Source organism: Crinia signifera, chromosome 1, assembly GCF_055691185.1.
Source record: "Crinia signifera chromosome 1, ASM5569118v1, whole genome shotgun sequence".
In the NCBI taxonomy this organism is placed as follows: domain Eukaryota; kingdom Metazoa; phylum Chordata; class Amphibia; order Anura; family Myobatrachidae; genus Crinia; species Crinia signifera.
Window position 1 is genome coordinate 3,469,383 of NC_139217.1, and position 23,361 is coordinate 3,492,743.

Genomic DNA, 23,361 nt, shown 5'->3' on the forward strand with positions numbered 1-23,361 from the left:
TTCCACAGTGTCTGTCAATGCCAGGAGAGTGCTCTTGCTTAAGGCTTGGGAGGCAGATAACGAGTCTAAGAAGGCCTTAGAGGCATTAGCTTTTAAAGGAAAGCTGTTATTTGGCTCTGAACTGGAAGAGATTATTAAACAGGCCACAGGTGGCAAAAGTACCTTCCTGCCTGCCCCCGCAGCCAAGCAGACATCAAGATTTTCTGCTTTCAGGCCGTCCTTTCGGCCCTCCCCTAGAGGAGGTGCGTCCTTTCGAGGACAGTCTTTTAGGGGAAAGTTTCAGTCCTCCAGGGGTAAGGCCCCAAAGTCAAAATTTGGTTCCTTTCATAAGAAACCAAACACCAAAGGAGAGGACAAACCCTCCGCATGACTGCCAGGGGATTTGCCCGGCGGTGGTCAAGGTGGGGGGGGCGTCTGTCACACTTCAGGGACGCATGGGCTATGTTAGACCAGGATTCCTGGGTATTAGATATTATATCCCAGGGTTACAGAATTCCCTTCAAAGGTCTTCCTCCGAGAAGATTCATTCCCACACCAATACCAAAGGAGGCTCGGCTCTGTGTGGCTCTCTTGGGAGCGGCTCACTCTCTCTTAGAGAAGGGTGTGGTGATCCCGGTCCCCAGAGCGGAGTGGAAAAGAGGCTTTTATTCCACTCTGTTTCTGGTGCCCAAACCAGATGGATCTTTCAGACCGATTCTGAATTTAAAGTCTCTAAATGTCCATTTGTGGGTAGACCATTTCAAAATGGAGTCTCTACGGTCAGTGCTGCTAAGCCTGGACCAGGGAGAATTTTTGGCGTCCATGGATGTCCAGGACGCGTACCTTCATGTCCCTATACACCCAGAACATCAGGCTCTGTTGAGGTTTGCGATAGGAGACCTGCATTTGCAATTCCAGGCGTTGCCCTTTGGACTGGCCACAGCGCCAAGGGTATTCACCAAGATAATGTCTGTAATGGCGGCTGTGCTTCGACTGAGGGGAGTCACGGTGATTCCATATTTGGACGACCTGCTGTTCAAAGCGGAGTCAGCAGACATGTTGCAGAGTCACTTGGCAGAAGCCATCAATTTTTTGCAGGCTCACAGCTGGCTTTTAAACTTACAAAAGTCTCAGTTGGTGCCATCACAGAGACTCCAATTCCTGGGAGTGGTTTTGGATACCCACTTACATCGGGTATTTTTACCAGAGGCAAAGGCCAGGGATCTGGCTGCCTTGGTCCAGGAGATTCTCGGCTCTCGGAGCACATCAGTATGGAGGTGCCTCAAGCTGCTGGGGAAGATGGTGGCGTCTTTCGAGACGTTGCAGTTCGCCAGGTTCCACTCTCGAGTGTTCCAGTGGAACATTTTGACGACTTGGTCAGGAAAACACACAAACCATGAAGTCGGAACAGATAGTGTTGTCTTCAGAAACTCAATCCTCCCTGAAATGGTGGACAGAGGTGGATTCCCTTCAGTGGGGTCGGTCCCTGCAGTCCTGGAGCTGGCTGGTAGTCACTACCGACGCCAGTCTCAGGGGCTGGGGGGCAGTAGTCTTGGACTTGCGTCTGCAAGGCTGGTGGACCCCAGAGGAGTCTGCCATACCGATCAACATCTTGGAACTGAGAGCTGTGTGGAAGGTGATTTCTCTGGCGGGAGAAAGGTTACAGAGGCTCCCTTTAAGGATTCAGACCGACAACGCCACAGCTGTGGCATATCTGAATCACCAGGGAGGCACACGCAGCAAGCTGGCTATGTGGGAGGTGTCCCGAATCTTCTTGTGGGCGGAACAGAATGTTCCAGCATTATCAGCAATATTCATTCCAGGAGTGGAGAATATAGAGGCTGACTTCCTGAGCAGGGAGGAGCTGATGGAAGGGGAATGGAGTCTGAACCCACAAGTATTTCACCAGATTACAATTAGGTGGGGAACCCCGGATGTGGACCTGATGGCATCCAGGTTCAACCATCAGGTACCCAGGTTTTATGCCAGGATGAGGGATCCACTGGCAGAAGCAGTGGATGCCATGACTATCCCCTGGGAGGGGAATCTTCTTTATGTTTTTCCACCAATTCCAATGCTGGCAAGAGTGCTGAAAAAGATACAGGCCCAGACAATTCCTGTAATTTTAGTGGACCCGGATTGGCCAAGGAGGTCCTGGTACTCGAGACTTCAGAGATTGTCTGTGGACTCGTGGCGTCTACCTCTGAGGTTAGACCTTCTAAGACAAGGACCGTTCAACCATCTGGATTCAGCTCGATTAATTTTGATGGCCTGGTTGTTGAAACCGCCATTTTAAAGTAAAGTAAAGTAAAGGATTCTCAGAGGCGGTGGTTAACACAATGATTAAAGCCAGAAAGTCAGTATCTTCTGCAAATTATTATAGGGTCTGGAAGACCTATATTCGATGGTGTGAAAGACAGAAGTCACACACATCACGCTTTAAATTGGCAAAATTGTTTTTGCAGGATGGCTTTTCCTCCGGGTTAAGCCTTCAGTCACTCAAAGTACAGATCTCGGCCTTGTCTATTTACTTCCAAAGAAGGATTGCATTATTACCGGAAGTACAGACCTTCCTGCAGGGGGTGTCCCGATTGAAACCTCCTTACAAACAACCAGTAGCTCCATGGGATTTATCTCTGGTTTTGGAGTGCCTTCAGAAGGCACCTTTTGAACCATTAAGGTCGGCTGACCTTAAATTCCTTACATGGAAACTGGTATTTTTGTTGGCAGTGGCGTCAGCAAAAAGAGTATCGGAGTTGGGAGCATTGTCATGCAAGTCTCCCTTCCTTATATTTCATGATGATAGGGCTGTTCTTCGGACAGTACCCCAATTTTTACCAAAAGTAGTCTCTGCTTTTCATCTAAATCAGGAGATAGTTCTGCCTGTGTTTCAACCCCCAGAGGGTTCAAGGAAAAGGGACAAATTGAGGAATTTGGATGTTGTGCGCGCCTTGCGCGTTTATGTGGACAGAGTTAAGAGTGTCAGAAAGACTGACACCTTATTAGTGTTGTATGACATAAACAAAATTGGTTGGCCTGCTTCTAAGCAGACCATTGCTAGGTGGTTGCGCTCTGTTATAGCGTTTGCATATACTAAAGTTGGTAGGCCTGTACCGGCCAGGATTAATGGGCATACCACCAGGTCGGTTGCCACCTCTTGGGCGGTTCGACATGGGGCAACAGCTGAGCAGGTTTGCAGGGCCATCTGTTCATACCTTTGCCAAATTCTATAGGTTCCTTGAGTTCGCATCGGAGGACGCACCATTCGGGCGAGCAGCGATGAGAGCTGCAGACCTGAGCGTACCCACCCAAAGGACCGGCTCTGGAACGTCCCAATGTTGAGCTGTGTCACCAGGACCATTGAAAGAGAAAAAGGGATTTTTGTAAGAACTTACCGTTCGAATCCCTTTCTCTGATATGGTCCTGGTGACACAGCGATCCCTCCCTTACGCTCAGTAAGTATGCCAGAAGTTTCATGATGTTCATGTTATATGGTTAAAAGTTATTTTTGAAAAATGTGCATATAATGTGTGCAGGCGTTTGTACTGAGTTAATGTATTCCAGTGGCTTTGAAAGATTGAACTGAAGAGTCTGGGATGCAGTAGGGGAGGAGCCTACCCTCTAAAGCTTTAGGATAGGTGCCTGGCTCCTACGGACCCTCCTACATCCCAATGTTGAGCTGTGTCACCAGGACCATATCAGAGAAAGGGATTCGAACGGAAAGTTCTTACAAAAATCCCTTTTTTGTGCGCATGCGATTTTTCGAAATGGCGACGTGCGATTCTTGAAGAGTTCTGGTCACTTCCTGGCCCCTCCTCGTTTTTTATTAAACGGTGCATTCGATAAATCGCATGATCGAATGCAAAATCGAATGCACTAAAATGCTTTTTTCATGCGATTTATCGACTGCTGAGCTTCAAGGGAAATCGAACCCGAGATTGCATATAATACAATCGTACAAGTGTATGGGCAGCATTATGTTGATCAAAGCACCCAGCCCACTACCTGCTGTGCAGGGTCATTCATCAGACATTCTGTTAGCAAAAGGACAATTTAGCATCTCATTTCCTCGTCACAGAGACTGCTGGATGCCTTCCTCCAGAAAAGTGCATTTTAAGTAGAGATGTGCGGGCTCCGATTTCCCAGATCCGACCCCGCACGAACGTCATCAATCTGAGCCCAGATCCGAGCGGCGCTCAAAGCTTCCCGCCTGACTCAGATCTGGGAGCGTGGGCAAATGTCATCGCCTCCCTGCGCCGCCATCTTCACGCCAGTCTAGGAGACGAGTGGTATAGGGTGTGCTGCTGTGTACTGTCTCTGCTGGGGCCTCGTGTGCTGCTGTGTACTGTCTCTGCTGGGGCCTCGTGTGCTGCTGTGTACTGTCTCTGCTGGGGCCTCGTGTGCTGCTGTGTACTGTCTCTGCTGGGGCCTCGTGTGCTGCTGTGTACTGTCTCTGCTGGGGCCTCGTGTGCTGCTGTGTACTGTCTCTGCTGGGGCCTCGTGTGCTGCTGTGTACTGTCTCTGCTGGGGCCTCGTGTGCTGCTGTGTACTGTCTCTGCTGGGGCCTCGTGTGCTGCTGTGTACTGTCTCTGCTGGGGCCTCGTGTCCTGCTGTGTACTGTCTCTGCTGGGGCCTCGTGTGCTGCTGTGTACTGTCTCTGCTGGGGCCTCATGTGCTACTGTGTACTGTCTCTGCTGGGGCCTCGTGTGCTGCTGTGTACTGTGTTTCCTCTCTGCTCAGTGGGATCACCATAGCAAGGACGACTGCTGTGTACTGTCTCTCCTTCTCTGTGCTGGGGCCTGCCTCTGCTGTATAGTCCACTGGTGCTGCTAGTGCCTGCCCTGCACTGCCTAGTGGCTGCCAGTACCTACCTACCTACTGCAGTATATATAATTCCAGACTGCTGGTGCCCTGCCAACCAGTACCTATCGCAGTATATAATTCCAGTCTGCTGGTGCCCTGCCAACCAGTACCTATCGCAGTATATATAATTCCAGTCTGCTGTTGCCCCTGGCTACCAGTACCTCTTGCAGTATATAATTCCAGTCTGTTGTTGCCACTGCCTACCTACTGCTGTATATAATTCCTGCCTGCTGGTGCCTACCTACTGACGTATATAATCGCACTCCAGTGGTGCTGTTCTGTGACATAACTTCACAAAAATAATGGAGATCCAAAATATGGAGGATAAAAAAATAGGGAAAGATGAAGATCCGCTTCCTCGTAGTTCTGAAGCTGCTGCCACTTGTCATGACATAGAAGATGAAATGCCAACAACGTCGTCTGCCACAGCCGATGCCCAATGCCAAAGTAGAGGGCATGTACAATTGAAGCCAAAGTTCGGTAAAAGGACCCGTTGGATGAGAAGCCATTTACGACACGGAGTGGCAAGGAACGGCTAAGGCCATGGCCTAAGTGCATGACTAGTGGTTCAGCTTCACACGACAATCAAAGTCCTCCTCATCTCCCCCCGCCCTATAGTAAATTTAAGAGACCTAAGCTGTCATCGACAAAAACACAGCAAACATCTCAGCCTTCTAAAGACATGGTATCACAAATCCCCAAGGAGAGTCCTAGGGTGTCGTTGGGGGAAACGGTCATCTGTCAGACCAGACTTAGGTCAACTGTCATTAGGTCGACCCCGAAAGGTCGACTGGCCCCAAGGTCGACAGGGTTAAAGGTCGACATGGGTCAAGGTCGACATGACTTAAGGTCGACATGGGTTTAGGTCGACAGTCATTAGGTTGACATGAGTTTTTCACTGTTTTTTGAGCCGACATGTGTGGACAGGCGGAATTTCATGTCCTACCATCCACTAGGGGGTGGTGGGAGAATAAAAAAGTGTGCCGAGCGTAGTGAGGCACCGTGCCCGAAGCATCGCGAGCGAAGCGAGGGGCTGCGGTTCAACTCCAACTGTGTCCATGTCGACATTCGGGTAAAAAAAGTGAAAAACTCATGTCGACCTAATGACTGTCGACCTAAACCCATGTCGACCTTGACCCATGTCGACCTTTAACCCTGTCGACCTTGGGGACAGTCGACCTTCCGGGTAGACCTAAGTCTGGTCGGACAGATGTACCGATTCCGTCGTTGGTTGTGATGCCGGACCTTCCCATCACTGTACGTGAAGAGGTGGCTCCTTCCACCATTTGCAGTACGCCCTCTGCATATGCTGGAAGGATCACCCATAGTCTAGTTCCAGATTTTATTAGTGAAGGTGTCAATGTTGTACACCAGGAGGAGGATATTGATGTAGCTGGCACTGAGGAGGAAGTTGACGAGGAGGATGGAGAGATGGTTTACTTAAATGAGGCACCAGGGGGGGAAACAGTTGTTGTCCATGGGATGAAAAAGCCCATCATCATGCCTGGGCAGAGGACCAATAAATCCACCTCTTCGGTCTGGATTTTTTTTTATACGAATCCGGACAACATATGTATTGCCATTTGTAGCTTATGTAAAGCTCCAATAAGCAGGGGTAAGGATCTTGCCCACCTATGAACATCCTCCCTTATACGTCACCTGAAGACCCTTCATAAATCAGTGTTTAGTTCAGGAACTGCGGCTAGCAGTCCAGGGACACCTAAATACCTTGGTCCTCCTGTTGGAGCCAAGCGCCTGAAAAGCCCACCACCAACTCCCTCCTCATCAAATTCCTCCTCGATCCGGATCGGGGGGAGTCCTGCAGGACATGTCACCAGCATGACTGACTCTTCTTCCATCTGGGATTCCTCCAAAGGATTCTGCAGCGCTACGCCTACTGCTGCTGCTGCTTTTGCTGCTGGGAGTCAGTCATCATCCCAGAGGGGAAGTCAGTCATTATCCCAGAGGGGAAGTCGTAAGACCGCTACCTCTTTTACTAAGCAATTGACCGTCCAACAGTCATTTGCCATGAGGATGAAGTACGACAGCAGTCATCCTATGGCAAAGTGGATAACTGCGGCCTTGACAGCTATGTTGGTGTTAGACGTGCGTCCGGTGTCCGCCATCAATGGAGTGGGATTTAAACGGTTGATGCAGGTATTGTGTCGCCGGTACCAAATCCCATCTAGATTCCACTTCACTAGGCAGGCGATACCCGCAATGTACAGGGAGGTCAGAAAAAGTGTCCTCAGTGCCCTGAAAAGTGTGCTGTCCTCTTAACTACGGACATGTGGACAAGTGGATCAGGGCAAACTATGGATTATATGACTGTGACAGCCCACTGGGTAGATGCATCGCTGTGGCCGGAGAGCCCGGCACACATGGTTAATGGCGTCTACAGCACTGAAGGGGTTAACTCTCCGTGCTTTGCCGTTATTCAGAACAAGGGCACTTGACATGTTTAAACTGTATGAGCAGCACTGAGCTGGGACAGGACCCCTTCTGCAGTGCTGATGTAAGTTGTAGCCTGCTGCTGGGCACCAGGCACTGAGCTGGGACAGGAACCCTCCTGCAGTGCTGATGTAAGTTGTAGCCTGCTGCTGGGCACCAGGCACTGAGCTGGGACAGGAACCCTCCTGCAGTGCTGATGTAAGTTGTAGCCTGCTGCTGGGCACAAGGCACTGAGCTGGGACAGGACCCTTCTGCAGTGCTGATGTAAGTTGTAGCCTGCTGCTGGCCACCAGGCACTGAGCTGGGACAGGACCCCTTCTGCAGTGCTGATGTAAGTTGTAGCCTGCTGCTGGGCACCAGGCACTGAGCTGGGACAGGACCCCTCCTGCAGTGCTGCTGTAAGTTGTAGCCTGCTGCTGGGCACCAGGCACTGAGCTGGGACAGGACCCCTGCTGCAGTGCTGCTGTAAGTTGTAGCCTGCTGCTGGGCACCAGGCACTGAGCTGGGACAGGACCCCTGCTGCAGTGCTGCTGTGAGGTGTAGCCTGCTGCTGGGCACCAGGCACACAGTATATGTATTTATATAACATATGAGCGGCACTGAGCTGGGACAGGACCCCTGCTGCAGTGCTGCTGTAAGTTGTAGCCTGCTGCTGGGCACCAGGCACTGAGCTGGGACAGGACCCCTTCTGCAGTGCTGATGTAAGTTGTAGCCTGCTGCTGGGCACCAGGCACTGAGCTGGGACAGGACCCCTCCTGCAGTGCTGCTGTAAGTTGTAGCCTGCTGCTGGGCACCAGGCACTGAGCTGGGACAGGACCCCTGCTGCAGTGCTGCTGTAAGTTGTAGCCTGCTGCTGGGCACCAGGCACTGAGCTGGGACAGGACCCCTTCTGCAGTGCTGATGTAAGTTGTAGCCTGCTGCTGGGCACCAGGCACTGAGCTGGGACAGGACCCCTTCTGCAGTGCTGCTGTAAGTTGTAGCCTGCTGCTGGGCACCAGGCACTGAGCTGGGACAGGACCCCTGCTGCAGTGCTGCTGTGAGGTGTAGCCTGCTGCTGGGCACCAGGCACACAGTATATGTATTTATATAACATATGAGCGGCACTGAGCTGGGACAGGACCCCTGCTGCAGTGCTGCTGTAAGTTGTAGCCTGCTGCTGGGCACCAGGCACTGAGCTGGGACAGGACCCCTTCTGCAGTGCTGATGTAAGTTGTAGCCTGCTGCTGGGCACCAGGCACTGAGCTGGGACAGGACCCCTTCTGCAGTGCTGATGTAAGTTGTAGCCTGCTGCTGGGCACCAGGCACTGAGCTGGGACAGGACCCCTTCTGCAGTGCTGATGTAAGTTGTAGCCTGCTGCTGGGCACCAGGCACTGAGCTGGGACAGGACCCCTTCTGCAGTGCTGATGTAAGTTGTAGCCTGCTGCTGGGCACCAGGCACAGATTATATGTACTTGTGAAATATATGTTTGGCACTGAGCTAGGACTGCATCATATATTGTGTACATTGTATTGAATATTAAGGAATGCATTCTGGACTTAAAATGCACTTTGTACCTTTCTGGAGGAAGGAATTTAGCAAATCTTGGTGACAGGGAGATGAAATGCTAAACAGCCTTCTCCTGTGAGTGACCAATACACAGCAGGTGGTGGGCTTTGTGTCTGAAGTCCTGTGTAAAGGTGTTAATGGGGAAACTTGTGTATGTGATGTGTCACTGAACCCATGTGTCGACGCACACACTCCAGCAGGTAGTACTCAGGTGCCAGCGTTACTACACGTGAAGTCAGTTCCGACACTGCCTGCATTAGTCAGGTGATTCCCCTGATCAGGCTGTTGCAGAAGCAGCTGGAGAAAGTGAAGGAGAAGCTAAAGCGGAGCGATTCCGCAAAGCATATCGCTCTTGTGGATGAAGCCCTCCATACGCTTTGCCAGGATACGAGGCTGGTCAGAGTCAGAGGAATACATTCTGACCACCGTGCTCAATCCTCGGTTTACAGCGTATGTTGTGTCTCTGTTTCCGGCGGACACAAGTCTACAAAGGTGCAAAGACCTGCTGGTCAGGAGATTGTCATCTGAAGGGGACCGTGACACGGCCCCAGCTCCTCCTTCATTTTCTCCCACACCTGTGCCTGTGAGGAAACAGCTGCGATTTCCCACACAACCCGCTGGTGGGGATGCAGGGCAGGCAGGAGGGAGTTTGGACATCTGGTCTGGACTCAAGGACCTGCCAACGATTGCTGACATGTCTACTGTCGGTGCATTGGATGCTGTCAACATTGAAAAAATGGTGGAGGATTACTTTGGTGACAGCATCCAAGTAGACATGTCAGACCGTCCTTACCTGTACTGGCAGGAAAAAAAAGGCAGTCTGGAAACCCCTGTACAAACTGGCTCTATTTTACCTGAGTTGTCCCCCCTCCAGTGTGTACTCCGAAAGAGTATTCAGTGCAGCAGGGAACCTGGTCAGTGAGTGGCGAAGGAGGTTGCTTCCGCAAAATGTGGAGAAGATGATGTTCATCAAAATGAATGATCAATTATTCAATGAAGACCAGGAATTGCCTCCAGAGATTATAACGGGACCTGTGATTGTGGAGTCCAACGGGGACGAATTGATAATCTGTGAGGATGACGAGTGACAATGACATCTTGTCTCTGTAGAGCCAGTTTATACAGGGAGAGATGAATTGCTATCATTTCAGCCACAGTTTTGTAGGCCCTGTCGCTGAAATGTTTGGTTTGTTAAAGTGTGCATGTCCTATTTGCGCAACATAAGGGTGGGTGGGAGGGCCCAAGGACAAAAATTCATCTTGCACCTCTTTTTTTGACCATTATGTGCTTTGTGGGGCCTAGTTTTCAAAACTGCCATCCTGTCTGCCGCTGCAGTGCCACTCCTAGATGATCCACGTGTTTGTGCCGCCCACTTGTGTGGCTTAGCATAGTTATCCAGCTACCTTGGTGCAACCTTTTGCCCTAAAACAATATTGTGAGGTGTTCAGAATAGACTGGAAAATGAGTGGAAATTAATCTTATTGAGGTTAATAAAAGTGTAGGCGCAAAAAAACACACCAAAATCTGTGTTTTTTTAGCAGTTTTTATGCTTTTTAAAAAAAAAGTCAGAACCCAAAACGTTGAGGGAGTGTTTTGGCAAAACCAAAAACCTGAAGGTAATCAGAACCCAAAATCCAAAACGTAAAAAGTGGCCAGTGCACATCCCAAATTTTAAGTTTAGAATGCATTCCTGCATCCTCAATACAATATACACAATATATGGTGCAGTCCCAGCTCAGTGCTGAACACACAGTTCATAAATGCATATACTTTGTGCCTTGTGCCCAGCAGCAAGCTTCACCTCACAGCAGCGCTGCAGGAGGGGTCCTGTCCCAGCTCAGTGCTGCTCATATGTTATATAAATACATATACTTTGTGCCTGGTGCCCAGCAGCAGGCTTCATCTCACATCAGCACTGCAGGAGGGGTCCTGTCCCAGCTCAGTGCTGCTCATATGTTATATAAATACATATACTGTGTGCCTGGTGCCCAGCAGCAGGCTTCACCTCACAGCAGCGCTGCAGGAGGGGTCCTGTCCCAGCTCAGTGCTGCTCATATGTTATATAAATACATATACTGTGTGCCTGGTGCCCAGCAGCAGGCTTCACCTCACAGCAGCAGGGGTCCTGTCCCAGCTCAGTGCCGCTCATATGTTATATAAATACATATACTGTGTGCCTGGTGCCCAGCAGCAGGCTTCACCTCACAGCAGCGCTGCAGGAGGGGGTCCTGTCCCAGCTCAGTGCCGCTCATATGTTATATAAATACATATACTGTGTGCCTGGTGCCCAGCAGCAGGCTTCACCTCACAGCAGCACTGCAGGAGGGGTCCTGTCCCAGCTCAGTGCCGCTCATATGTTATATAAATACATATACTGTGTGCCTGGTGCCCAGCAGCGGGCTTCCCATATCCAGGCGCTACAGCAATACATATAAAGGGGTGTCAGCGCAGGCGGGTTCTGTGTTCCCGGCTGTGACCGTGGTGGACCAGTGGAGGGCGCTGGAGAGCCAAAGGCAGAAGGTTTGATGTAGGACATACACGGGGAGATCAGGGCACAGCGAACCAGAGAGTTGACGGAGACCAGGAACAGGGGCGCGGAGTCTAACCTGCCAGCGGTATTCACCAGGGAGCCCCGCAAGGAACTTTGGACTTAGCTGCGTCTGACAGGCAGGTCGCGGCCCCCTGCCCTGGTCCTCTGGACGCAGGCAAGGGAGATGATACTGGAGGTAATAATGAAGAAGGAAAGGCAATCTGGAACCTGCGGAGGATTGCACAGGATGTCGACAACTGAGGTAGACTGTGGTGCCGACGGCTGGTAGATGGCTCAGGTATATGCTGGAGCAATAGGACGTAGGTGGCAAAGTCTCTATAGAGCACAGCAGCTGAATGTCGACGCTGGTGTCGACGGAGCCAGTCGCTAGTTCAGGACAAGATGGAGAATGTCGCTGAAAGGCTTGGAAGCCAATGGTGGTAATGGCGAGGCACCTGTACTCGACTGCAGAGGTGGAAAGGCAGGAGTCTTCTGGAGATGGATAACCCAGGAAGGTATAGCGGGTGCAGGTAACGCTGGAGAGAATCACAGGGGAGCCTGGAGATCTCGGAGTCTTGGGAACTTCTCTGTCACAGGAGAATACTGAGAGCAGGTAAGCAATTGTTCAAGACAAGGAAGGAAGGCCGCAGGCCGGCTTTATCCCCCTTGCTTGTCTGTGATTGGCTGCCAGCTGCAGCACCAATCAATGCTGGAAAAGGAGCACACACAGGGCCGGTGCAAGGTTTCTTGGCACCCTAGGCAAAACTTTTGCTTAACGCCGCCCCCCCCCCCCCCCACACACACACACACACACACACACACACACACACAATTTCCCAGTTAGTCAGGTGAAAGTGTGGTCTCATACATTTTCCTACCCAATTTGAGTGACACAGAAGGATGTTGTGGGTGCGGGAGTTATTAGTAGGGACTGTGTGGGGAAGTTGTAGTGACACATGGCAGCAGGGGGAGGTGGTGGGGTGATAGTAGTAGCAACTGGGTAGGGGTAGTTATATTGGCACATGGCATCTGTGGGAGATGGTGGGTGAGGGTGGTAGTAGTAAAGACATTGTGGCACATGGCACTTGGCAGGGGTGAGGGAGGTAATAAGGACTGTAGTGGCACATGGTAGCTGGGTGAGGGTAGTAGTAGGGACTGGGTGGAGGGTAGTTATAGTGGCACAGGGTATCTGGGGGAGCTGGTGAGGTAAGGGTGGGAGTAGTAGGGACTGGGTGGGGGTAGTTATAGTGGCACATGGTAGCTGGGGGAGCTGGTGAGGTAAGGGTGGGAGTAGTAGGGACTGGGTGGGGGTAGTTATAGTGGCACATGGTAGCTGGGGGAGCTGGTGAGGTAAGGGTGGGAGTAGTAGAAGGTACTGGATAGGAGTAGTAGTGGGGACACAGATCATCTGGATTTAGCATAGGCACACTCACACAGGATGATAGAGGAACCCACCTAAATCCACAACTCCCCATACAGCTGAGCACATTCGTCATTCTTATTTTGCTGTCTTGCACTGGGCACTGGGCAGCTCTTCTGCTTTCTCCCAGTCTGAGATGTCTCACGAACTTTGGGAGTAAGGGGTAGTCTGCAAACTACATGCCACTATTCAAGTGTATTCAACACTATTTGGATACACTTGGAAAGGGATATATAGTTTACATACCTTCCCTGGCTCCCAGCGTGAGATCTGAATGTAACCTGTCTGACCGACTGCAGCATGAGGGGGAGGGAGACACGCTGATGACTCCTGTTCCTGACTGCCTAATACTGGGGCATGCTGAACATACAGTATGTATTTCTATAGTGAATAATAGGAGGATCAGCACTAAAATGAAGAGGGGGGTGCCCTGTGTCCTCTTTACCCTGAAAGTTTCTAAAGCTTAATCAATGGCCACAGCATTTTGCCTGACAGCCGTGGAGTCAGCAGAGGAGCTTACCCGGCTGTCAGGATCAGCATACAGGACCTTGTCCCCGCGCTGCTGCTGCTGCCCAGCCCACCACACCACAAGAAAAACAAATAGCATTTTACCGATGACCAGGATGTAGTGGGGGGTTACTTACTGCTCCCTGCTGCTACCATCTATTTATGTCTTTTGGTTACTGTTCCCCAGCCGCCTTGCGTGGTCCTGCCGCTGAGAGACTTCTGCTGGCAAGGACTCAGGTACCGCTCCATGTAGCTGCCGTCAGCTGTATAGTGCTGCTCCAGGTGAGGCATGGGCTTCTTGCCGCCCCACAGAAAACCCGCAAAAATTTATTAAAAAAAATATAAAACCAGTGGTCAAGGGACCGGCTGCTGTTTTGGTGGTACACCAATTAAATGTTGGACTGAACAAGGGGCGCCCTCTAGCGGCCAGCGCCCTAGGCAGTTGCCTAAGCCTGCCTAGTGGTAGCTCCGGCCCTGAGCACACACCTTGATCCAGGTACAGGTGTGTGGGTCAGAGGTGACGTGGATGCGCAACAGGGATTGGTCTGGGGAATCAGCTGACCTGAGAGTGTCATGGCGGCACCCATGCTGCCCGGGAACGGCGTGCGCTTGGCAGGGAACCATGGCAACGAGCCGTGGGGACACAGGGGACATCACGCCACACATCAGAGGCCGTGCGGATGACAGGCCTCTCACGCAGTACGGACCATCGAGATGGTAATGAGCGATGTTTCCGATGGTGGGATCTGCGGTTTGTGACAGTACCCCCTCCTTTTAGGGTGGGCACCGAACACCCTTTGGGCTTGGAAGGATGTTCCTGATGGAACTTTTCCCTTAGACGAGGAGCATGAACGTCTTCAGCATTAGTCCAACTTCTCTCCTCAGGACCATATCCCTTCCAGTCAATGAGATACTGAAGGCGACCATAACGATGGCGAGAGTCCACGATCTTTTTTATCTCAAATTCAACTCCTCGCTCAGTTCTGACTTGTGGTAATACCGGGGACGAAGACTGGAAGCGATTAAGAATTAGAGGTCGTAGCAAAGAGATATGAAAGGAGTTGGGAATGCGCAAAGACTTGGGTAATTTTATTTTGTATGCTACCGAGTTGATCTTCTGTTTGACAATATATGGACCTATGAATCGGGGTGCAAATTTCATCGAGGGGACCCTCAGTCGTAGGTTTCGGGTAGAAAGCCATACTTTGTCACCAGGACGGAATTCTGGTACTGCACGCCTCTTACGATCTGCAAAGAACTTGTAACGAACCGAAGCTTTTTTCAGATTGAAGTGCACTTTTTTCCAAATCTGTGAAAAGTGTCTCAGGGCTGCGGTAGCTGCTGGCACTTCGATGGTTGCTAATGCCTCGAAGGTGGGTGGCCTGGGATGTTGGCCATAAACAATGAAGAAGGGGGAGTGACCTGTGGATGAATGGTACCTGTAGTTATGAGCAAACTCAGCCCAATGGAGTAGCTTGGACCAATCATCCTGGGAAGATGAGATGTACAGCCGTAGGAATGTCTCGAGGTCCTGATTGACTCTTTCTGTCTGGCCATTGGACTGCGGATGATAATTCAATTTAATTTGAAGGGCTGAAGACAGGGCTCTCCAAAAGCGTGCCACAAATTGCACTCCTCGGTCAGAGACGATTTCTGTAGGCAGGCCATGGCTTTTGAAGATGTGCTGCACGAATAACTGCGCCAAAGTAGGAGCGGAGGGTAACCCGGAGAGAGGTATGAATCGGGCCATCTTCGAAAAACGATCAACTACCACCCAGACGGTGTTGTATTCTTGGGACTTGGGTAACTCTGTGATGAAGTCCATTGAAATGTGCGTCCATGGACGCGTTGGGATAGATAAGGGGCAAAGTTTTCCAGCAGGAATTTGACGAGGGGTTTTATGCTGGGTACAGACAGTACACGATGCCACAAAGTCTTTGACGTCTTTTCTCATCTGGGGCCACCAGTAAGAACGTTGGAGGATTTCAAACGTGCCCTGAACGCCAGGGTGTCCGGAGAATAAGGACTTGTGAGCCCAGGACAGCAGTCTTGGGCGGAGCTCAGGGGGTACAAGAGTTTTGCCAGGAGGAGGTATCGGAGAAAGTTGCGTGGGAGCAAATGCGATGGGGTCAATGATGGGATGATTCTCGGGTACTAGAGGATCCTCTTCCATGGAGCGAGATAAGGCATCGGCCTTTACATTTTGAGAACCAGGACGGTACAAGATCTTGAAAGAAAATCTGGAAAAGAATAAAGACCACCGGGCCTGACGAGGATTCATACACTGAGCCGACTGCAAGTACAGGAGATTTTTATGATCAGTGTATATGATGACTGGAAACTTGGCGCCTTCCAGGAGATACCTCCATTCTTCGAGTGCTAATTTAATAGCCAGTAACTCCTGGTCGCCTATGGAATAATTTCTCTCTGCTGGTAAGAATTTGCGTGAGAAAAAACCACAGGGATGCTGTTTCCCATCCTCGGATGTCTGAGACAGTACTGCACCTACCCCTATGTTGGAGGCATCGACTTCTAGGGAAAAAGGTCGTTCCATATCAGGCTGGGACAGGATGGGTGCAGAGATGAATGACTGTTTCAGCAACTGGAATGCCGACAAGGCCTCTGGGGACCAGACAGGCGGGTTGCTACCCTTGCGGGTGAGAGCTGTAATAGGAGCAATCAGAGTGGAGAAACCCCGGATGAATTTTCGGTAATAGTTGGCGAAGCCAATAAAGCGTTGTACGGCTTTCAATGTAGTGGGTTGAGACCACCCAGTGATGGCTTCCAATTTCTCGGGGTCCATGCTCAATTGTGACCCGGAAATTAGGTATCCTAGAAATGGGACTGAGGGTACCTCAAATGTGCATTTGGAGATCTTGCCGTAGAGTCGATTTTTTCTGAGACGGAGGAGGACCTCTTTGACTTGGGAACGGTGTGAATGTAAGTCTCTGGAGAATATTAGAATGTCATCCAAATAGACCACAAGACAGACGTACAGCATGTCGCGGAAGATCTCATTAACGAATTGTTGAAAGACAGCTGGGGCATTGCAGAGGCCGAAGGGCATCACTAAATACTCGTAGTGACCATCCCTCGTATTGAATGCAGTCTTCCACTCATCACCCTTGCGGATACGTATCAAGTTGTATGCCCCACGGAGGTCCAGCTTGGTGAAGACGGTGGCACCTTTCACTCGATCGAATAATTCTGTGATCAAGGGGAGCGGATAGCTGTTTTTGACTGTGATGTTATTTAACCCTCTGTAATCAATACAAGGTCGCAGACCACCATCTTTTTTTTTTACAAAAAAGAATCCTGCGCCCGCTGGGGACTTTGAGGGCCTGATGAAGCCTTTCTGTAAGTTCTCACGAATATATGTAGACATGGCTTGAGTCTCAGGGACCGATAGGGGGTATGTACGTCCCTTGGGAGGAGTCTTTCCAGGGAGGAGGTCAATTGGACAATCCCACTGACGGTGGGGTGGCAGTGTGTCGGCTGATTGTTCACAGAACACATCAGCAAAGTCTCTGTAAACTTCGGGGAGACCAGGCACAGAGGTGGCCACGGCAGAGCGCACAGGTATCACAGGGTTAATGCAATGCTGATGACTCCATTGCTCTAATTGTAAAAGCGACCAGTTGATGGTGGGGTTGTGGAGCCTGAGCCAGGGAAGGCCCAATACAATATCATAAGATGCTTTAGGAATGACAAAAAATTTAATGTGCTCTTGATGTAATGTGCCCACTTTCAGCAGAACCGGTTCGGTACTGGCACGTACCTCACTGCCCGGAATTTTACTGCCATCCACTGCTGTGACAATGAGATGAGGATGTAGAGGCATCACGGGAATTTGTAACTTGGTAACAAGATGCTGAGAAATGAAATTTCCTGCCGACCCCGGAGTCGACCAAAGCGGAGCTTGATCTGAGTCCAGCAGGGGTCTCTAAGGACACTGGAAGGGTAAAGTCAGTACAGGGAGGAGACTTTGAGACATGACCTAACCTAACTCCTCCGTTACAGGTTAGGCCCTGGAGTTTCCCGAACGCTCGGGACAATCATTGATGAAGTGACTGGGAGCAGCACAGTAAATGCAGAGTTTGTTGCGCTGTCGACGGGAACGCTCCTCAGGAGTCAGGCGTGATCTACCTATTTGCATTGGTTCTTCACTCGCAGGGGACTCTGAGCGTACTCGAGGAGTAAACTTGGGAATTAACTTCTTTTGTTTCTCTAGACCTCTTTCTCTGAGGCGGAGATCAATCTTTACACACAGGGAGATTAAGTCTTCCAAGGAATCAGGAAGATCGCGGGTGGCCAGTTCGTCTTTAATGCGGTCTGATACCCCTAGCCAGAACGCGGCTGTCAGGGCTTCGTTATTCCATTGTAACTCAGAGGCCAAAGTCTGGAACTGGATCACATATTGTCCCATGGATCGGGACCCTTGTTTGACCCGTAGTAAATCTGTGGATGCTGAAGTAGAGCGACCAGGTACATCAAATATACGGCGGAAAGTCTGTAGGAATTTGCCATAGTCTGACAACAGGGGATCAGATCTCTCCCATAACGGTGATACCCAATTGAGGGCGGAGCCAGTTAGCAAAGAAACCATGTAGGCTATCTTAATTCTGGAGGTAGGGAAATTGTGTGGAAGAAGTTCAAACTGGATCTGACACTGGTTGATAAACCCCGGCAGAGTTTTGGATCGCCGTCATATTTGCTGGGAACAGGTAGCTGGAGACGGGAAGGTAAAGCAGCGGGTGGAGATAGATTCCCCTGGGTAGTTGACACAGGAGTCGGCAATGACTGCTGCAATGTGTCCAAACGATTGGATACTTCTTGAAGGAATTTTATCACTCGCTGCTGCGTGGCTTCTTGAGTCTCTATTCGGGCGGTAACATTTTGAATGACCGCTGGTCCCACACTGGGGTCTTGAGCCGAGTCCATCGGTCTTGAACAAACTGTCAGCGCAGGCGGGTTCTGTGTTCCCGGCTGTGACCGTGGTGGACCAGTGAAGGGCGCTGGAGAGCCAAAGGCAGAAGGTTTGATGTAGGACATACACGGGGAGATCAGGGCACAGCGAACCAGAGAGTTGACGGAGACCAGGAACAGGGGCGCGGAGTCTAACCTGCCAGCGGTATTCACCAGGGAGCCCCGCAAGGAACTTTGGACTTAGCTGCGTCTGACAGGCAGGTCGCGGCCCCCTGCCCTGGTCCTCTGGACGCAGGCAAGGGAGATGATACTGGAGGTAATAATGAAGAAGGAAAGGCAATCTGGAACCTGCGGAGGATTGCACAGGATGTCGACAACTGAGGTAGACTGTGGTGCCGACAATGGTGCCGACGGCTGGTAGATGGCTCAGGTATATGCTGGAGCAATAGGACGTAGGTGGCAAAGTCTCTATAGAGCACAGCAGCTGAATGTCGACGCTAGTGTCGACGGAGCTAGTCGCTAGTTCAGGACAAGATGGAGAATGTCGCTGAAAGGCTTGGAAGCCAATGGTGGTAATGGCGAGGCACCTGTACTCGACTGCAGAGGTGGAAAGGCAGGAGTCTTCTGGAGATGGATAACCCAGGAAGGTATAGCGGGTGCAGGTAACGCTGGAGAGAATCACAGGGGAGCCTGGAGATCTCGGAGTCTTGGGAACTTCTCTGTCACAGGAGAATACTGAGAGCAGGTAAGCAATTGTTCAAGACAAGGAAGGAAGGCTGCAGGCCGGCTTTATCCCCCTTGCTTGTCTGTGATTGGCTGCCAGCTGCAGCACCAATCAATGCTGGAAAAGGAGCACACACCTTGATCCAGGTACAGGTGTGTGGGTCAGAGGTGACGTGGATGCGCAGCAGGGATTGGTCTGGGGAATCAGCTGACCTGAGAGTGTCATGGCGGCACCCATGCTGCCCGGGAACGGCGTGCGCTTGGCAGGGAACCATGGCAACGAGCCGTGGGGACACAGGGGACATCATGCCACACATCAGAGGCCGTGCGGATGACAGGCCTCTCACGCAGTACGGACCATCGAGATGGTAATGAGCGATGTTTCCGATGGTGGGATCTGCGGTTTGTGACGGGGAAATTTAGTAAGATGAATTCGTAAAAAAAAATCGTATTTTCATAGGAAAATACGATTTTTTGGTGTATTCGTATTTTTGGCATTTAATAAAATAAGATTTTTCATATTCGTATTGATGGGACATTCGTATTTGTATTTACAAATACAAATGAATACACCATCGATAGAATATGACTAAGAATCACCATTCAAAAGAATGGTGATTCCAGATTTACTAAGCGGCCGTATTTTCCTGTCATATTTGGCAGAAGCCTGCATGGATCAGTCCGATCCGTGCAGGCTTCAGTGTAAAAAAAATAGAAAAATAAATAAAAAATAAAAAAGCGCCATGGGGTGCCCCCACACCCGTAACCAGCACCAGGCTGAAAGAGCCGGGGCTGGTAATAAAAAATCAGGAAACCCGGCAAATAGGGGTTCCCCGATTTTTTAAAACCAGCCCCAGGCTCCAGGGCCGGTACGGGTTCCCAAAATATGGGGGACAAAATAAGTAGGGGTCCCCCGTATTTTAAGAACCAGCCCCAGGCCCAACCAGCCAGCAGGGTAATGTCACAGCCGGGGGACACTTATTATATAACGTCCCGCGGCCAAAACATTAACCTTACCGACCAGTCAGCCTGGCCAGGGGCCCTGGGGGAGTGGGGTCCCCCCTCCAGGAATAACCTGACCAGGCTGAAGCCTGGTGCTAACCCCAGTGACCCTGGGCTGTGGTCATCGAGCTGATTAAGTGTAAAAAGACTATTGTCTAAAACTGTGGAACAGTGAGTCCCAGCAAGCCTCCCCCGCATGCTGGGACTTGGAGAACCACAAGTCCCAGTATGCGGGGCATTAAAGGGCCCGCTGGCACTTGTAGTTCCACAGTAATAGAAATAGTTAAATAACACACAATGTCACATGTAAAATAAAACTTTAATACATCCAAAGCCCACACATACTGATACTTACCTATCTTGAGCCCGTAGGTAGGTCCCCGGGTCCGGTGTCCTGATGTCCTGGGGCTCCAGGGTCCGACTCCGGTGTCCTGGGGTCAGCTGAAATCCATTGGCTACCTGTGGAAGTAAATTCTATTTACGGGTCTCCTCCAGCATAGATCTGTCCTCTTCTCTCCTGCAGTAGTCCTCCGGTACTTGGCAAAAAAACAAAAAACTGAAACCCGGTACCATCGCAACAGGAGAAGCGCCGAAGGTTCATCTTCAGCGCTTCTCCTCCGAATGATTCTATTGACCGCCTAGTGGCCAATCAGGACCAATGAAATTCGGCTCCTGATTGATTATATAATAAGTGCCCCCGGCTGTGACATTACCCTGCTGGCTGGTTGGGCATGGGGCTGGTTCTTAAAATACGGGGGACCTCTATTCATTTTGTCCCCTGTATTTTCGGAACCAGACCCGGCCCTGGAGCCTGGGGCTGGTGTTTAAAAGTCAGCGGAGCTCTACGCATTTTTTCCCCTGATTTTTTATGACCAGCCCCGGCTCTTTGAGCCTGGTGCTGGTTACGGCCGTGGGGGGGGGACCCCACGCCATTTATTTTATTTTTTTTCTATTTTTTTTTACACATTGCAGCCTGCATGGATCTGACTGATCTGTGCAGACTGCCTATACGAATTTGTATTAGCGGACGTATATATGGCTGCTTATACGAATCAATACAACATCTGAGGTTTACAAAGCAGTCGTATCTGACTGCTTTGTAAAGTATCCTCCGGAACACGAATTTGCATATGGCTGAAACAGCCATATGCAGTCATATTCATATATATATATATATAGTATTCGTATTCTTAGTAAATTTCCCCCTAAATGTTTAAAACATTTTAAACCTGTAAAGTGCCCTTGTCCAAAATGGCACAGTGGCACGGAGGGTTAACCCCTCCAGTGCCGTGGCAGCCATTACTCACATGTGCCGGGGTCTCCGGCCACACTCCCTCTTCCTGTAGATCTATCCCATACTCATTAGGTTCTCATGGGCGCCGCACTAGCTTGCTAGCTGGATTGCGAAGTTGACTAGGAGCAATAGTGCTGTAGTGGCCCCGGCATTAGCGGCTGTGGGTAGTCCGCTGGGGTTCCAAGGTTTGCGTAGAAGTGCATTCTTTCTCTGACTGATGAAGAGAGGTTTGACTTCAGCCATGAAGCAGTGCGGAGGTGCAGAGGATGCGTATTGCTGTTATGATTTGTGGTTGGCTGTTATGCCTTTTGGGGTAAAGGATTGTCACGGACCCACCTGGTCCACCTTGATACATCAATCTGAGCAGCTTCAGCCGTGACTGGGGTTCACTTTGGACACACGAGTCCCCTCTATGAGGTACACTGCCACCAGCAGGCTTGATTTAGCGCTTTCAACTTTGCGCAAGGTACGCCTCACTCGCACCTGACCACACAATACAGTGTAAAACAAAGTAACATTGTAGCGTTCTCTTCTGGCATAAAGGGTCCTAAGAACACAGAATCAGAAACTGAAAATATGTATTATTTATTCCTAGAAATACTACAGAGCTTTAAGTGATAAAAATGGTTACAAGATATTACAGTGATTTTAGAAGCACACACAAGATACAACTCAAATAAAATAAAAGGGAAAAAGGACAGGACGGTATCTTACTCCCAAGTACTCATTCTGTAGTGGGGGGTCTCCACAAGAAATCTCCGGTCGCTTCCAGCTAGCTTGCTGTTCCCCCAAGAAGTAACACTGAAATATTGACAAGAGAAACAGTTATATCTGCAGTCTCCCTCATCCCTCCCACCCTTGGAATTTTGACCCTTTCCTTGCTGGTCACTAGGGAATGTCCCTGGATGATTGAAGAATTGGTCCACTGCTTTGAAGTTTTTTGTCTAACCCCCAATCTGGTTTATGAGGGGTCTCCGATCTTATCTGAAATCCTAACTTCAGAGAATTCTACAGATGGTCACTCTGAGGGAATGTCCACAGTGCTTACACTCTGCAGGGGTCACATTAAGGTTACGCACATACTACATGACATTCCCTGATCTCACACATAATAATAGCAGACATGATTGTACAAACAATACCAGAAATACATTGATCTTACACCTAATAATAACAGGAGGCATGCTTTATTTGATCCATCACCTGATCGGATCCTGACAAGGATGTGGAGATTTGGATTGAGGTTTAGCAGCAATGTAAGGCCCCTACTAATAGTGGCAAACTCCACATCTTCCCACCTTTGGATATTCTGAACCGCTTCTACATTATCCGGGACTATGATATACCTGTAAGAGCCGGATGAAACTGATTTGGTAACAAAACTTCCCTTTGGCACAGAGAATAACCTCACTTCTCCCTGCATCCAGGAAAGTTGATCACAAAAGCGACAATGGGGTTATTCAGTATTGCTTGTAGATCTGCAAAAATCGCAGATTCGTTTGTGAAAGGCTGTGGTCGCAGTGCTCAAAATGCAAATTGCAATTTGCGGAGTTACGGGGCGTTTGCGGAGTAGCGACTATATCTGTGATCCCGGAGCAGACATTTTAGTGTGGATTGGGGGGGGGGGGGGAAACGTATGGCGGCTGGGAAACATCAGATGCAACAGCTGTTACTGAGTAAATGGCCAGCCTGCGCCAGGCATTACAGCTACCGGTAACACAGGCGCCCTTCCCGGTATACCGGAGCGCATGCAAAAATAGCAATGCGCCACAGAATCTTGCAGGCACATGATGGAAATGGACCTGCCGTGCGGGGTGACCTTGCCCTGTGCTGGGCGGCCTGGAGTTACAACTCAGACTGCAGCACATTAATCGGTGAAGCAGCTCTATGGGATTCGCCAATACTCCCGTATATTTGTGGACTTTGGGTGAATTTGATAATTATTTATCTGTTCCTCTTTGTTTCAGATTCGGGACAGGTGAGAAACGCAGTGTTCCAGGCCAACACAGATATAGAGAGTCTCTATGGCTTCCTCTTGGAGCTCACCGCAGCAGTCATCCCCTACTGTGGTAAGGGGATATAACCTCACCAGCCTATACATTCCCAGCTTCTCCCCAGG

At 50.2% G+C, this 23,361-nt stretch overlaps 1 protein-coding gene across 3 annotated transcripts in view; it reads left to right on the top strand.

Annotated features, from left to right (window-relative positions):
* LOC146057488 (hepatic and glial cell adhesion molecule-like) overlaps positions 1–23,361 on the top strand; it is a 113,723-nt gene that overhangs the window by 61,712 nt on the left and 28,650 nt on the right. For all 3 annotated transcript variants that reach the window (XM_083168901.1, XM_083168987.1, XM_083168816.1), the window contains one exon: positions 23,210–23,311. In XM_083168901.1, the coding sequence (XP_083025027.1) occupies positions 23,210–23,311 (102 nt within the window). The remainder of the gene's footprint in view (positions 1–23,209; positions 23,312–23,361) is intronic.